Source organism: Podarcis pityusensis (genome assembly GCF_964106645.2).
Source record: "Podarcis pityusensis genome assembly, chromosome: 15".
In the NCBI taxonomy this organism is placed as follows: Eukaryota; Metazoa; Chordata; class Lepidosauria; order Squamata; family Lacertidae; genus Podarcis; species Podarcis pityusensis.
Window position 1 is genome coordinate 2,827,156 of NC_138040.1, and position 16,437 is coordinate 2,843,592.

Here is a 16,437-nt window from a genome sequence, read left to right on the forward strand (position 1 = left end):
ACTTGCTAATTAGCTGTAGGAAGCACATAATTTATGTCCATAAAAATGTGACAACCTTATAATTAGTTGGCTGCTAGCCAATAGAAGTTATAAAAAATATAGGAAGACCAGCAATGAAATGCATAAAGATTGTAGGATTTTCCTTTGTTGTTTTTTGTTTTTTTTTAAGCAGTTGGTCATAGCTTTATTTTAAACCATCAGTATAAGATTCAGGATAGAGTATTGAATGAGTCGGGGCTTGAAGATGTATAATGCATAACACTGAAATGCAGGGTTCTGCCAGACAACCTCTTTATTGAGCATTCATCCTGATTCATTTACAGGGGGATTGGGAGATGTTGGCTAGATTCCATTGCATCCAAGCCAAGCATTATTCCACATTTTCCAGTGCTTTTCTCTGTAACTTTCCTTAATGCAAAAAGTCTGATGGACTATAAAATTATGCATGGCATGGAGGGAGTGGATAAAGAAAAGTTCTTCTCCTCTGTCAAAGCACTAGAAGTGATGGGTATTCCAATGAAGCTGCATGTTGGAAGCGTCAGGACATATAAAAAAGGGCTTCTTTAAGCAGCGCAGAATTAAAAGTATGGAAATTGCTCCCACAGAAGGCAGTGCGACCACCAATTTCAATGGCTTCGAAAAATAATTGGACAAATCCATGTTGAAGGCTATCAATGGATATTAATCGGCCACAATGGCTGTGCTCTGCCTATCCCTCTTAATGCCAGTTGCTGTAAACCGCAGGAGGGGAGAAGCTTCCCCTTGGGGCATCCGGTTGGCCACTGTGAGAGCAGGATGACTGACTAGTTCGTGCCCTTTGGCCTGATGCAGCAGGCACATCCTCTTTTATTAGATCATAAGGTAAGTTTGGGGAAGCAGTTTGTTGAAGGGCAGTCAGGGGAGTTTATTGATTGTTGCAAACCTCTGCTATCCTTTCCGCGCTGTTTATGCATGGGTCCAGGTCACTCCACCCCACGAGAAGCTTCAGACTGATTCTGGCGTGAATCTCATTTCGCCTTCTCTCTTCGGGAGAGCGCCCTTTTGCACAGAACAGACGGAACCATTCCGTCGCGGAAAGAGTTTTTGGCCGGATTCTTTATGCGTGGCGCTCCCCTTTTCTCCCGCTTCTCCCGTCATGGTGGCAACCGGGTTGTTCACCCTGCTGTTTCCTCTGCCTTTGCTATGGCTACTTTCTTGCTGGTGGCTGAGGCGGCAACGCGGAGCGAGGTGGCGGCTGGGGAGCGACCGGAGGCTTTTCGCCGACGGACCGGCGACGCGCGCCCTGTTCGTGACGGCGCACCCTGATGACGAAGCAATGTTCTTCGCCCCCACCATCCTCAGCTTGGCTCAAGCCAGGCTATGGCTGCTCTGCGGGTCCACAGGTGAGGAGGAGGAGGAGGAGGAGGCTAGTGTAGCGTTGCCTAGCAACCATGACGTCTGTTTTGGAAGCGCTCCCGTCTCTCCGGAGCTGTGCGCATGGCGTCATCACGCTGCAGCAGCCATTTTATATTAATCGGAAGTGCGCGCACAGGTCGTTCTGACGTCACAGGATTATTATTAATCATAATAATGTCATTGTTACTGAATACAGTATATTATTTATTGTATAAATACTATATCTATATTTATTGTATAAATAAATAATATATTGCAGTGTGGTTATTATTATTATTATTATTTCAATATTATGTATTTATTTTATATAGTGAGAATATATAAGTGAGAATTCTATTATTTTATACTTAATTTTTTACTGTTTTATTATATAGTGTCAGCTAAGTGAGAATTACAGGATGTGGTGGAAAGCCCAGGTGATGGGCCCGCTCCCTCCTCAGTTTGCCATATTAGTAAAATGGGTATAACACCACTTTCCCCTAAAATTGAAACTACTACTATATATTTGCATACAACAGCGTTTGACTAGCCAGCCTACATGGAATGATAAGTGAAATATACTCAGAGTCGCAAAGTGATTTCATGCTCTTTATTCAGCTCATAGTGGTGAGGAGGAATGAATGAATGTCCCCTCACAGTATCTGCTTTATATACATTATTTACACAATGGGCTGCACATGATTGGCTAATTCTGGAATTCTACTGTAAGCCAATCAGGTTGTGGATTCACTTCTATCTGGAGCAGGATTGGGTGGTTCCTGCCAACCAATCATACTGCTGCATTGTTCTAGGACCAATCAGACTGCTGCATTCTGAATCCTATTGTTCTAGGACCAATCAGACTGCTGCCTTTTGGATCCTATTGTTCTAGGACCAATCAGACTGCTACAGTTTGGATCCTATTCAACTCAGTACATAACACCCCTCCCCTCTAAGTTCCAGTCCTGCCCGGGAGGTCGCATTCATAGTCCTCAAGGTATGCCGGCGGCCTACGTGTGCGTTGTGGCCTGGGGTGTTCCCTGGTCCGGGCTCCGGGTTCTGGCTCGTGTTCCAAGGATGCTGGCTGTGATGCGGCTGTTTGGTCTGGTGCAACCGGCTCGCTCAGTCGTGGTTCTGGTTCCGGTGTCCTTTCGGCCTCACGGGTCCTCTCTGTATTTACTGATTCTGCCTCTCCTGCTGGCCCCTCCTGCTCTATGGGCCTCACTGCCCCGCTGTTCCCTTGGGACTCCTCTGACCTGTCCTCCTCCTGGTTTTCTCCCGGGAATCGTCGCCGTATCTGGTCGCAGTGGCGGCGCCAGCATTGCCCCCCATCCGTTAGCACCTCGTACGACACGGGGCCAGTGACCCTGGTGATTGTGGCGGGTACCCATGCTGGGCCTGCCCCAAAATTCTTTGCGTACACTGGGTCCTGGGCCTCGAAGGTCCGGGGGTTCCTGCCTTCCCCCACCACTACCTCATCCTGAGCTCTATCGGGGTGAAGGCGGTCCAATCTGATTGCAAGGCGCCGACCCATTAGTAGTTCAGCGGGGCTCCGGCCAGTCGTTGAGCTGGGGGTGCTGTGCTGTGCTAGAAGGAATGTGGCAAGGCGGTACTCCCAGTCCCCTTGCGTCATGCGGCGAAGGGTGTCCTTGGTGGTCCGCACCATGCGTTCTGCTTGGCCATTGGTGGCAGGGTGGAACGGCGCCGAACGGATGTGGCGGATGGCGTTCTGCGCTGTGAAGGTTTGGAATTCTCCTGACGTAAATGCAGTCCCGTTGTCTGAGACGAGAGTGTCAGGGAGCCCGTGGGTTGCAAACAGCCTGCGTAGTACCCGGATGGCTGCGGACGTGGAAGTGGACGGTACCAGTGCGACTTCCAGCCATTTGGTGTAGGAGTCCACCACTATGAAGAATGTTTTCCCCTGAAAGGGGCCAGCGAAATCCACATGCAGGCGTGACCATGGTGCTCGGGCGGACTCCCAGGACTGGACTGGGGCCCTTGGGGGATCTGGGCGGGATTCTTGGCAGGCCTGGCAGTGTTTGACCCAGGCCTCTATCTCTCCATCGATCCCCGGCCACCACACATAACTCCTGGCAAGGGCCTTCATTCTTACTACCCCTGGATGTGTCTCGTGTAGGGCTGTGAGGACCCTTTTGCAGAGGGGCTGGGGAACAACGACTCTGCTTCCCCATAACAGGCACCCCTTGTGGGCCGACAGTTCATGTTTGCGGGTTGTGTAGCCGGCGAATTCTGGCCCGGGGCTGCTGCTGGGCCATCCCCTCCACACCCAGTCCAGGACCCGGGAGATGACCCTATCTTTCTTGGAATGGTGTGCAACTTCTTGTGCCTGAATGGGGCGGTCGGGAAGCAGCTCCAGGCTCATAACCTCTTGTGCAGGTGCTGGGTCAGGGCCTGTTTCCGGTAGTGGTAGCCTGCTGAGGGCGTCCGCATGGCCCATCGCCTTCCCAGGTCGGTGAATCAGTGCATACTGGTAGCTGGCAAGGAAAATTGACCACCTGAGGACGCGAGGAGACAGCACTTGGGGGGTCTGCTTTTCGGGGGCAAACAAGCCAAGCAACGGCTTGTGGTCAGTCACCACGGTGAAGGGCCGCCCGTACAAGAAATCATGGAATTTTTTTACTCCCTTTACGATTGCCAGACCCTCCTTGTCGATTTGCGAGTAGTTCCGCTCGGTTGTGTTGAGTGTCTGGGAAAAGTACGCCACCGGTACCTCTCTTCCATCCGGGAGTTGGTGCCCCAGGACAGCTCCAATGCCATAGGGTGAGGCGTCGCATGCTAGCACCACCGGCAGCCTCTCGTCGAAGTGTGCCAAGACCGAGTTTGAGACAAGCAAGTCCTTGACTGCCTGGAATGCGGCCTCCTGGCGCTGGCCCCACACCCAAGGGGCCCGCTTGTCCAGGAGTCTGTGTAGGGGCTCCGCTACCGCCGCCTTGTGGGGAAGGAAGGAATGGTAAAAGTTCAATAGTCCCAAGAAGGCCTGAAGTTCAGTCTTGCTCTTGGGCGCTGGGGCATCACAAATGGCCCGTACCTTGTCCCCAGTCGGGTGGACCCCTTCTGCGTCCACCATAAATCCCAGAAAGTCCACCTGAGGCACTCCTAGTAGACATTTTTCCCGCTTCACCTTGAGACCCGCCGTCTGGAAACGGTGCAGAACGGTGCGGAGGCGGTCCTCAAACTCCTCTGGTGTGGGGCCGGCAATCAACACATCATCGAAGAAGGGGGTGACGCCAGGAATCCCTTTAAGGAGAGAGTCCATTATATTCTGGAATATGCCTGGTGCCACGCTGACACCGAATTGCAGCCGCTTTACCCTGAACGCTCCTCTGTGCGTCACAATCGTCTGTGCCTCTGCTGTGGCCTCATCTACTGGCAGCTGTTGATATGCTTGGGCCAAGTCCAGCTTGCCAAAAATTTTCGACCCAGCCAGGGTGGCAAGGACATGGCTGACCACTGGCACTGGGTATGCGTGGGCCGTGAGGGCCTTGTTTATGGTACATTTGTAGTCTGCGCAGATGCGGACCGAACCATTAGGCTTGACGGGTGTGACGATTGGGGTTTCCCAGGGAGCATTAGGCACCGGCTCCAGCACTCCTTGCTCTACGAGTCGGTCCAATTCCTCGTCTATACGGGGTTTCAAGGCGAACGGGACCCGGCGGGCCTTGAGCCTGACCGGTCGTACTGCGGGGTCAAGCTGTAGCGCAATGGGGGGGCCCGTATACTGTCCCAATTTCCCATCGAAAACCCCTGGAAATTCCTTGCATATGGCGTCCACGTCCACTTGTAAGCTAGTGTGGTTCACCCCGGTGACAGCTAGCCCCAGTGGTCCAAACCATGCCAATCCCAGTAAGCTAATGTAGGGGCCCTTGACCACAAGCAAGTCCAGTTGCCGCGTCCGCCCTCGGTATTGCACCCTGAAGGTCCCCACCCCCATTGTGGGGACCTTACGTTTCTGGAAGTCCCGGAGGGTGAATGGGGCCGGCCTGAGTTTGGGACCCCCAGTGGGACACAGTTTCCTTAAGGTCCTTGCCGAGATTATGGATAGAGTTGAACCCGTGTCAAGCTCCATGCGGCATGGGGCCCCCTCTATCTGTACCTCTACATAAATTTTCTCTACGTTGGGGTGGGGCAACTGGTATACCTGGAAGTCCGTGAGCTCCGTCGAGTTGCCTTGGTGCGTTGGGCCCCGGGACCTGGGGCTCTTGGATTGGTCATCTGATGCCTGGTGTCGGGTGGGCCGAGCCCGACACACCCGGGCGATGTGTCCCGATTTTCTGCACTGCCTGCACTTTGCGTTGCGGAAACGGCAGGTCCTCCTCTCGTGACTCTCCCCGCAGCTTGCGCAGTTCCCTCCTTCTCGTCGAGGCAGCTGTGGTCTGTGCGCTGCTTGAGTGCGCTGCTGTACTCGGTGCACCTCCTCCCTGTCGGATCCTGAGTCGTCGGTGAGGTCTTCATGGTGGACCCTCGGTTGGGATGGCAGGCTCGGCCGTGCCTCTTGGGTCGACCTCTCGGCAGCTTCTGTTGCCAGGGCCTCCTCCAGAGCGACCTGGAACGTTAGGTCCTTCTTAGCGTAGAGGCGTCGTTGCAGCTTCTCATCCTTCAGGCCACCGACGAGGCGGTCACGAAGCATGTTCTCCAGCTCTGAGAAGTTGCAGAACCGGGCGGCTTGGCGGAGAGAGGTCACAAACCCAGTTATGGTTTCCCCAGGGGCTTGCCGCTTTGCGTAGAAGGCATTTCGACGAGCCACCACTGAGGGCTGCGGCGAAAAGTGCCCCTTCAGCTGTTCCATTATTGTTTTGTATGGAACAGTAGCGACGTCTTCAGGCGCAAGGAGAGCCCGGGCGATTTCAAACGTCTCCTCTCCGCAGACGCTGAAGAATATCGCCCTCTTCTTGGCGTCTTCTTCGTCGGTGACCCCTTTGGCTTCTAGGAGGAAGGTGAAACGGGAGGCGTACGCTTCCCAGTCTCCAGATGCTGGGTTGAATGGCGAGAAGCTGCTGTTGGCTGCCATTCTGAGTTCCTTGTGCCCCGGAGCTGAAGCCTGGATACACGGTGCGAGGCAGCGGTGCGGCAGTTGGCGGTGCTGCGGTGCTGTGTGTGGCAGTCAGCTCAGCGGGATCCCACCTTCGTCGCCAGTGAAATATACTCAGAGTCGCAAAGTGATTTCATGCTCTTTATTCAGCTCATAGTGGTGAGGAGGAATGAATGAATGTCCCCTCACAGTATCTGCTTTATATACATTATTTACACAATGGGCTGCACATGATTGGCTAATTCTGGAATTCTACTGTAAGCCAATCAGGTTGTGGATTCACTTCTATCTGGAGCAGGATTGGGTGGTTCCTGCCAACCAATCATACTGCTGCATTGTTCTAGGACCAATCAGACTGCTGCATTCTGAATCCTATTGTTCTAGGACCAATCAGACTGCTGCCTTTTGGATCCTATTGTTCTAGGACCAATCAGACTGCTACAGTTTGGATCCTATTCAACTCAGTACATAACAATAAGAGATTTATTTATTTATAAATATATGAGAGGGTAGATTTTTTTAAGCATTGCTTATCTCAAGGACAGGGAACCTTTTTCCTGGGCAACCCTTCAGGGGCACCATGCTAGTGGAAGGTGGGGCCAGAGGGAAGAGTGGGCATGGCAACAAATGTAAAATTTGCCATTTGTACAGTAGGCTAGTTTCTACACACTCCTGTCTATTCTCCACCCAGGCAAGCAAGAGGTATTATTAGGGTTCAAGGTACGATAAGGTAAAAGTACATAAAGCGTTTAAAAATCATATTGTTAGAAAAGCATTGTTTATGTATGGATAAGATATAAAGATTTGTTAGAAAAGAAAACCCCAAGATGGTTGTCACCAATGGAAGCGAAGGCACAGAAAAAACTCAATATGGAGGCCAAATGGCCGAAATATTGGGAAATTCTGAAACAAGAGGGAGACAGACTAAAATTGCAGAGCTTTGAAAAATTGAAAAATAAAGTGCGAGATTGGCTCCATTATTACCAAATAATGGAGGCATATAATTTGGACAAAAAAGTTGGTTTCCAGATGGAAAAATCAAAATTGGAAACAGAATTGCTAGATTCCAAAATTAAGAATTTGTCAAAAATGTACAACTTGCTGTTGAAATGGAACACTCAGGATGAAACGGTGAAATCAGCTATGATTAAATGGGCACAAGATGTTGGACATAATATAATGATGGCTGACTGGGAACAGTTATGCACCACAGGTATGAAATTTACGGCACGTAATGCCCTAAGAGAAAACTTAATGAAAATGATTTATAGGTGGTACATGACACCAGTCAAGCTTGCAAAAATTTACCATTTGCCCGAAAATAAATGTTGGAAATGTAATGAGACTGAAGGCACATTCTTTCACCTTTGGTGGACATGCCCAAGGATTAAGACATTCTGGGAGATGATTTATAATGAAATGAAAAAGGTATTTAAATATACCTTCCTGAAGAAACCAGAGGCCTTCCTCCTGGGCATGGTCAGCCAATTGGTGCCAAAGAAGGATAGAACTTTTTTTATGTATGCAACAACAGCAGCAAGAATACTCATCGCGAAGTATTGGAAGACACAAGATTTGCCCACCTGGGAAGAATGGCAGATGATGTTGATGGACTACATGGAACTGGCGGAAATGACTGGCAGAATCCGAGACCAGGGAGAAGAGTCGGTGGAAGAAGATTGGAAAAAGTTTAAAGACTATCTACAGAAATATTGTAAAATTAATGAATGTTAGAAAAATGTTGAAATGAAGTTATATGGCTTTAGTAGAAATATTATAAGGAATTAAGTACGGATAGGTTAATAGAGCATTAAAGGAAAAAATAAGGTTAGAATGAGTTAAGATAATTATAGGATAGAAAACAGAGGAAGATGGAAAGGAATTGCTGAAATAATTAACAGAAGTGGAATACAAAAAGGGAAGTGTGAGGAGGTCGTGGAAATAAGTGAATGAAAGATGGGATAATGAAATTGTTTGATTTATTTTATTGTCTTTGTCTTGTTTTGTTAATTTGATGTGTTGTATTGTTTTTTTTCTTTTTAGTGTTTAAGTTTTTGGAAAAATAATAAATATTTTTTTTTTTTTTTTAAAGGACACATTCCAGCCAGGCAAAAGAAGTAAAAGCCAGCGAGGCCACTACATCCACACACCTACTGTTCCTTAACTGGGTACAGCATAACTGCAAAATGTCCCAAGCTCATCCAGTGGCATCTCCAATTTTTCTTTTTAAAACAATTAGCACGTAGCAGGGGATGAGAAAGACCCGTTTCTGCTTGAGACTCTAGAGAGCCACTGCCAGTCAGAGTAGGCAGCACTGGGCTAGGTGAAGAAATCCAGTGACCTGGTATAAAGTAGTTTCTTCTCCCTTCCAATCTAAAAATTGCAATTTTAAAATAACAGGGAGGAACAAGACCAATGTACCAGGGCCTTTTTAGTGGTGACATCCTCCTCCCTTTGGAATTATTTAGCAATTAGATTCCTCTCTATATGCTTTTGAGAGGCTGCTGCAGGCATACTTCTCTAATACATATATACGTATATATTCGTTTCTGTGCATATTCTGCTGCTTTTACCTTGAGATTTTATAAATTAACGCGGTCAGTCCCCACTTTTGGGCTTCCTGTATACATTTGGTTGACCACTGCAAGAACAGTTGGGCCTCTGGTCTATTCCAACAGCGCTCTCCTTATGTTAAGGTTTTAACAACATCCTCTAATTTGAACACTTTGGTGTGTGAGTCAGAAGAGGCACTTTATAAATGTTATAAATAGGTATGGAATTGGCAGGATTTGAGAAGTTCACTCAAGACCTGCAGTTAACCCTAGCATTATAGATATCTTTTTTAAAAAAATAGACATTAAAAGTTCCCTTGGAAGCTTTACAGATTCCAAGCACTTAACTCAACCCAGTTGACCAAATATGTTTCGCTTTCTCAGATTGCTTTCTGGTTGAAGGGTCTCCAGTGCAAGCGCCCATGGGTGCCAGCATGCCCAACAGCACCTTTTATGGTACCTGCAAAAGGTCTCAGTAAATGTCCCCCTCAAAAATCCTCAGTGCTGTTTGCTTTTCCTGCTCGGTTCCTGTTTTCACTGGCTACCCCTCTCCCACATCAAACACGCTCTTTTAAACATGCCCGTGTTTAAGTGGGTTGCCAGGATTGGACCCCAGCTGAAATATACTCGGAGTCGGGTGTGGATTTCATGCTCTTTATTCAGCTCATAGTCGTGAGGAATGCAAGTTCTCCTGAAATGTCTGCTTTATATACATTATTTACACAATGGGCCCCACGTGATTGGCTAATTCCGGGATTCTCCTGTAGGCCAATCAGGTTGCGGTTTAACTTCCACCAGGACTTGGATTGGGTGGCTCCTGCGGACCAATCAGACTGCTGCATTCTGGATCCTATTGTTCTAGGACCAATCAGACTGCTGCATTCTGAATCCTATTCAACTCAGTACATAACACCAGCCCTACGTTCTGTTCTGAACAGAGGAGAGATGCAAAGAGCTTCTCTCTCTGAGAGAGTGTGGCGGTGACAGATGGAGGGGCATGCCTGCGCCGTTTCGTGGTCCTGTCTCATTTTCGATACAGCAGCCATTTTGTGTTATACCATGTCCCTGCCCCTCCCACTGCGGCCATTTTGTGACTGGCGCCCGCAGCACTCTCTCAAATTTCAAAATGTTACTCTTAGCCTTCCGCCAAAAAGCAACCTCTGCAGTCTATCGCCTTAATATCCTGGCAAACCTAGCAGCCTATACTAAGGTGCTGTAGAATTCTTGAACTTTTTACAATGCAGCAGACGTAACATCACCAGTTTTGTTAAACTCAGGAAAATCTCTTTAATATTCCCTTCTTTGCTCCGTTATTTTAACGCAAGCTGCTGGTCCCTTGGTGCTTTCAGTTTCCCACAGGAGGGAGGATTCTGTGTTGCAGGGTGTGACAGCTGTCTTCTTTCGTATTTCCAGGGAATTACTACAGCCAAGGGGATGTCCGGAAGAAGGAACTCCTGGACAGCTGTTTGGTTCTAGGGATCCCGCCTTCCAATGTGACCATCATTGACCACAGGTAGCTTTCTACACCTAAAATGCCGGTGCTCTTACATGAGAGGAGCCCTGCTGGATCAGGCCAGCGGCCCATCCAGTCCAATAGCCTGTTTTGACAGAGGCCACCAGGTGCCTATTAAGGGGAAGTCCACAAGCTGGACCTTAGTGCAACAGTGCTCTCCCCCATTTGAGACTTTCGTCTCTTGTGGTTTCCAGCAACATAAGGAGAGCTGTGCTGGATCAGGCCAATGGCCCATCTAGCCCAGCATCCTGCCCTCACAGTGGGCAACCCAGATCCCTGTGGCAAGCCTACAAGCAGGTCCTGAGCACAAGAGTGTCCTTCATACCAGCAACTGGTGTTCAAAAGCATCACTGCCTCTGACTGTGAAAACAGAGCATAGCCTTCGTGGCTAGTAGCCATTGATCACGTTATCACCCTCGGTTCATTTGTCTGAATCCCTTCTGGGCAAATCTAAAAGCAGTGAGAGTTGCTATTGCGCGCAGATCCAACTTGCGGGCTTTCTGTTCTTTATCCGATCTACTCTTGTGTTTGTATCTACCGCAGTGAAATTTTTCATAGAGGAACTGTTAGGGCCGGAGTCACCAGCTTGCGAGGGTGATGGGGAAGGCGCCGACATCGTGACATTGTGCACATGAGCTTCACTCCTCACTCCCTAAGCCAGGCAGAAGCTTCCCAGGCTTTCGGAAGGAGGTGCCAGGGAAACATTTATGGGACTAGCCTAGGCCCCCTAGTCCACTGACCACACGCCACTGATCTACCGCCACGCTCAGCCGTGGTGTACTCGGTTCTCCTCTTCCCGTTTTATCCTCCCAACAACCTTGCAAGGTAGGTTAAGCTGAAAGATAGCGACTGGCCGCCCAGTTGACTCTGTGGCTGAGTCGGGATTTGAACCCGAGTCTCTCAAAGTCATGCGTTTAAAGCCAGTTTAAATCGTGTGACTTCCCGCCCCCAAAATCCTGGGAACTGTAGTTTGTCCAAAGTCATGGGAATTGTAGCTCCATGAGGGGTACAGTTCCAAAGACTCTTTGGGAGAAGTCTTGCATGTTATATTCACACTAGGGAGTGATCTCAGGTCCCAGTCTGATGTTGCAATCACAGTATCACCACCAAATGTGTCCATCGCAGTGCTGCAATTCCTGCCCGGTCGGGGAAAGTGAGAGGAAGACATAGTGACTCAGCCTTGCAGTGCTGTATCTACAGAGGCTCCACAGCCCCAGTGACCCTGTGACTTCTCCTTCAAGTCAGGGAGGAGCGATCGAGACACAGATCTGAGAAAAACACAATGCGTTGTATTTAGACCAGTGAAGGTCTGCGCTGGGTGAAGCAGGAAAGTGACAGGTTATCACTGGGCAGGCCTGTAGGCGTGTAACTTTTCCACCTAGCAAAACAATTGCAGAGCAATTTGTTCTGCTTCTGATATTGGGGAAGATCAAACGCTTTCTATGGAGCAATGGATCCTCTGCTCCCGGTTACCGATAATTGCCTGATGCTCCAATTTGCAGACTCCAGCAGGAATCTTAATTCCCTACTACATGCAAGAGATGGAGAGGCATCTCTATTTAGAAGAGGCATCCACTCCTGAGAGAGGGAAGTGCCTCTTTGCAGATCAGGGAGGGGGGAAACATGTGGCCCTCCAGCTGTTATCAGACTCCAGGGCCCATCAGCATGGCCAGTGGTTGGGGGCGATGATGTCAGTTGGAGGTCAACATCTGGAGGGCCGCAAGTTTCCCATCATCCTTGCTCGTTGCCGTTTCCCGTTCGAGCCCTGAGATCATCGTACGGACACCATGACCACTTCTCCTTTTCATTTGCGGTTGTGTTTTTTTCTTTCCTCCTTCTTGACGTTTTGTGGCAGTTCTCCCAGAGCCCCTTTGCTCCAGTTAATAGGTCCCTTTTCTCTCAGCATTGAGTAATCAAAGCACCCTGGGGATTTCCCTTTTGCTGTGTTGAGTAAAAAACAAAATGGTGCAAAAATGCAGAACAGTTTCCCAAGAGGAGGGTCGGGGTGGGGGAGTGCAGGGATGGATCTAATATGAAATTAAAGAACTTAAGCTCCAGGGCTCCTAATCTCAGAAGAGACCCGGAAGCGACTTTAGTGCACATTGCTTAAAAATCTTGGGTCTAAGAGACCAAATTTGTGTCACACAACTCAAACTGATTAATTTTTTGTTCTATATATATTTCAATAATCCCAACGTTTGAGAGTCAGTAGCACAGATGTTGTAAAGGGGTGGTGATCTGTCGGGGAACAGCCTCATTGAAGACCCCAATTCCTCTAGGACTGCCTTTCCCCATATAAACCGTCCCGGACTCTGCATTCATTCTCAGAGGCCCTTCTTTCTGTGCCTCCGCCACAAGAGGTCCAGAGGGTGGCAATACGAGAACGGGGCCTTTTCTGTAGTGGCTCCCTGCTTGTGAAATGCTCTCCCCAGGGAGGTTTGTCTGCTGCTTTCATTACATATGTTTTAGGCGCCAGGCGGAAACATTCTTCTTCAACCAGGCCTTTGGCTGATTAATATCCTACAGCCTTTTAAATGTATCTGTAGGAAGGGGGTGGGTTATCATTTAGTTGCTTTGCTTTAATTATTTACTTACTTGTGTTTTATCTTGTATTTTATTCTGTGAACCACCCTGAGATCTTTTGATGAAGGGCAGCATATAAATTTAATTTAATAGTATAAACAAACAAACAAACAAATGTGGTTACCCAGACTTTGTTGCTGGTTAGGAAGGGGCCCCCATGACAGTTCATGCCTGAAAAATGTAGGGGCACTACAGTGGGAGAGGGGGCAGACGATAGGAAAGAAGGCCCTGGCTTTGCAGTAGAGTTTCTGGTTTCAATTCTTGGCAGTAGGACTGGATATGCCCCTTGCCTGAAATTTTGGAGAGCTTCTACCAATCAGTGTAGATATAACAGCCTGACTTGGAGGAAAACCATCGTCCTGTGTCTGTTCAAACCAGAGCTTAATTCAGAACCATGAGGACTAGAATCTTGCTTTGTTTTTAGGGGGAGGGTTGTAGCTCTGAGGTGGACCTTCTTTGAACACAGGTTCAACAACTAGTGTCTCTGAGCGGAGCCCTCCCTGAAACCCTGGAGAGCTGCTGTCAGTACTGAGCTTGAATGGACCACTGGTGTAGATCTGTATCAAGTCGCCTGCCATCTCACCCCTCATAATTGCCAATGATTGATATTCAGGGGGGATTAGCTCTGTTGGCTAAATGCACCCTCCATCCTTGGAGACAGTATACTCTGAATATCCAGATGCCCGGAGCATCCAGCCTAGAGGGGGCTGTGGGCTGGCAGCGGAACATCTAGGAATCTGACGCTGGTTTCTCCCATCTCCTTGTGAGTTTCCTGAAGACGTCTGGCTCAGGATGCTGGTCCAGGGATGGAGACTTCCCCTGATCCAGCAGGAGTCCTAACAAGCTTCTGTCTGTCTCCTTTTCACAGCAGAAACGTTGTTTGTATGAACCATACTTTCCCCCCCAAATCAGACCCTTCTGCCAGGGCTCTGGGGCGATGAGCATTCTGCCCTGTTGGATGTAAACAGGATATATTTCCAAGGTTTCTTTCCTCTCTTCTCCACCCACCCAACTGAAGTAGGTTATTAACTCAAAGGAAAGGACACCACGTTCTCTCTCTCTCCTTATTCCTTTGCTCTCTACGAGATGTTTTGTTTCCCCACCCTATCTTCTCGGTGACTGAGAACGCCAGGCTGTCCTTCACAGCAACATCTGCAGTTTCCCTCCTTGCAGCGAGATGCAGATAAATATCAACATTGCGGCTTCCATCTGATGACGCCTGACCTGGCCTGGTCCCTGCCAGAGAAAATAATAAGAGTTCGAGAGAGGAGATTTGTGTAAACAGGCGAGCTTCCCGCTCCCTTCCCCAGTTGCTTCCAGTGTTCTGCACTTAGAGAAGAAGAACCAGCTTCACAGATATAATATAAGGGACACCTGGCTTGCCGGTAGTACACGGGAAAAGGATCTCGGGGTCTTAGTAGACCACAAGCTTAACATGAGTAAATAATGTGATGCAGCAGCAAAAAAAAAGCTAATGCTATTCTAGACTGTGTTGTAAACAAAAATTGCCCTTTTCCCTTATGGGGTATCCAAGAGCCCATATAGAGTCCTAATAAAAATAATTAAAACAGTTAACAATACTAATGTATGCTAATAATAATAATAATAATAATTACACTCCCCAACAAAAGCCCCTAAACAACCTCCCTAAGCTTTTTAAAAGTTTGTATTTTTAGGATTAAATATGTTTGAAAATGCGGGCATTGGCATAAAACACACTTTCAAACACTGCCCTGATCTCTTTCCAAGGATAAACATGTTAAAATAAATAAGTAAATTATCAAAGCTTTATTTACCATATTTTTCTGTCTATAAGACACCCCCATGTATAAGACACCCCTTATTTTGGGAGACTCTGGTTTAAGAAAATGGGGGGGATCTATCTGTGTATAAGACTCCCCCAAATTTTGGACATTATTTTTTAGGGAGGGGAACCTAGTCTTATACACAGGAAAATACGGTATTTAATTGTTTTTTTCCCCCCAGAGCTTTTATTTATTTTTGTTTCACTGCATTTCTTAGACACCTTGCACTAAGATCGTCCCAGGCAGGAGTTAGCACACAGTAAAAATACAAAATGCAAAGGAAACAGAGGATCCACTTTCACAAGGGGTCTTTTCCCCTAGTCGCCTGGAGGTGATTCTTCCTCGCCATAGGCAATCAGCTGTTCCCAACTAGCTTTCAGGAAACAGCTATGCAAATTTCGGCTGCAGTTTTACATGTCCTTTTCCCTGCTTGGTGTCTAAAGGATCACTTAACCCTCCCTTGCTCTCCCCCTCCTATGTGCAAAACCCACTTGCGTTTTGAAACGGGAGCAGGCAAGGCAAGGGATTTTGATTCCTGCAGGAAAGTAGGTCATCGGGTGCTCTGTCTCTCTCTCTTTTTATTGCGCTCTGCAGACCAATGTGGTTCTCCTTTAAGGGAGTGAACTTGGCTGACACTGCAGATGGTCAATTTCCTCTTCCCAGAACCCTGTACCTCAGACGGAGCCCCTTGTAAGCTCTGTGTGCTGCAGATTGAAAGCAGGCAAATATTTAACGAAGGGGGGGGGCGTTGTTGGCTTTGGGTTCCTGCCTTGGCAGGGTCATGTCACCAGACAAACACAAACATGCACTATTAGTCCAGAACTGTAGGGAGGAGGAAGCAGGATGGGCACTGGTTGTTTCAACGTGGTCGCTGCCATCGTTCTGGCGCTGAATAGGTTAAGAATGGCTTGACACCCGGAAAAGATCTGTGGCCAGGTTTTGTTGTTGTTGTTGTTGTTGTTGTTGTTGTTGTTGTTGTTGTTTAGTCGTGTCCGACTCTTCGTGACCCCATGGACCAGAGCAGGCCAGGCACTTCTGTCTTCCACTGCCTCCTGCAGTTTGGTCAAACTCATGCTGGTAGCTTCGAGAACACTATCCCTTCTCCTTGTGCCCTCCATCTTTCCCAACATCAGGGTCTTTTCCAGGGAATCTTCTCTTCTCATGAGGTGGCCAAAGTCTTGGAGCCTCAGCTTCAGGATCTGTCCTTCCAGTGAGCACTCAGGGCTGATTTCCTTAAGAATGGAGAGGTTTGATCTTCTTGCAGTCCGTGGGACTCTCAAGAGTCTCCTCCAGCACCAGAATTCAAAAGCATCCATTCTTCGGCAATCAGCCTTCTTTATGGTCCAGCTCTCACTTCCATACATCACTACTGGGAAAACCACAGCTTTAACTATACGGACCTTTGTCGGCAAGGTGATGTCTCTGCTTTTTAAGATGTTGTCTAGGTTTGCCATTGCCTTTCTCCCAAGGAGCAGGCGTCTTTTAATTTCGTGACTGCTGTCACCATCTGCAGTGATCATGGAGCCCAAGAAAGTAAAATCTCTCACTGCCTCCATTTCT

At 48.2% G+C, this 16,437-nt stretch overlaps 1 protein-coding gene across 1 annotated transcript in view; it reads left to right on the forward strand.

The window, feature by feature from the left end:
* Positions 1-266: 266 nt before the first annotated feature.
* Positions 267-16,437, forward strand: part of PIGL (phosphatidylinositol glycan anchor biosynthesis class L) — a 49,143-nt gene continuing 32,972 nt past the window's right edge. The window contains exons 1-2 of the mRNA XM_080983229.1: positions 267-1,382; positions 10,390-10,489. Of these exons, the coding sequence (XP_080839355.1) occupies positions 1,136-1,382; positions 10,390-10,489 (347 nt within the window). The 5' untranslated portion in view covers positions 267-1,135. The remainder of the gene's footprint in view (positions 1,383-10,389; positions 10,490-16,437) is intronic.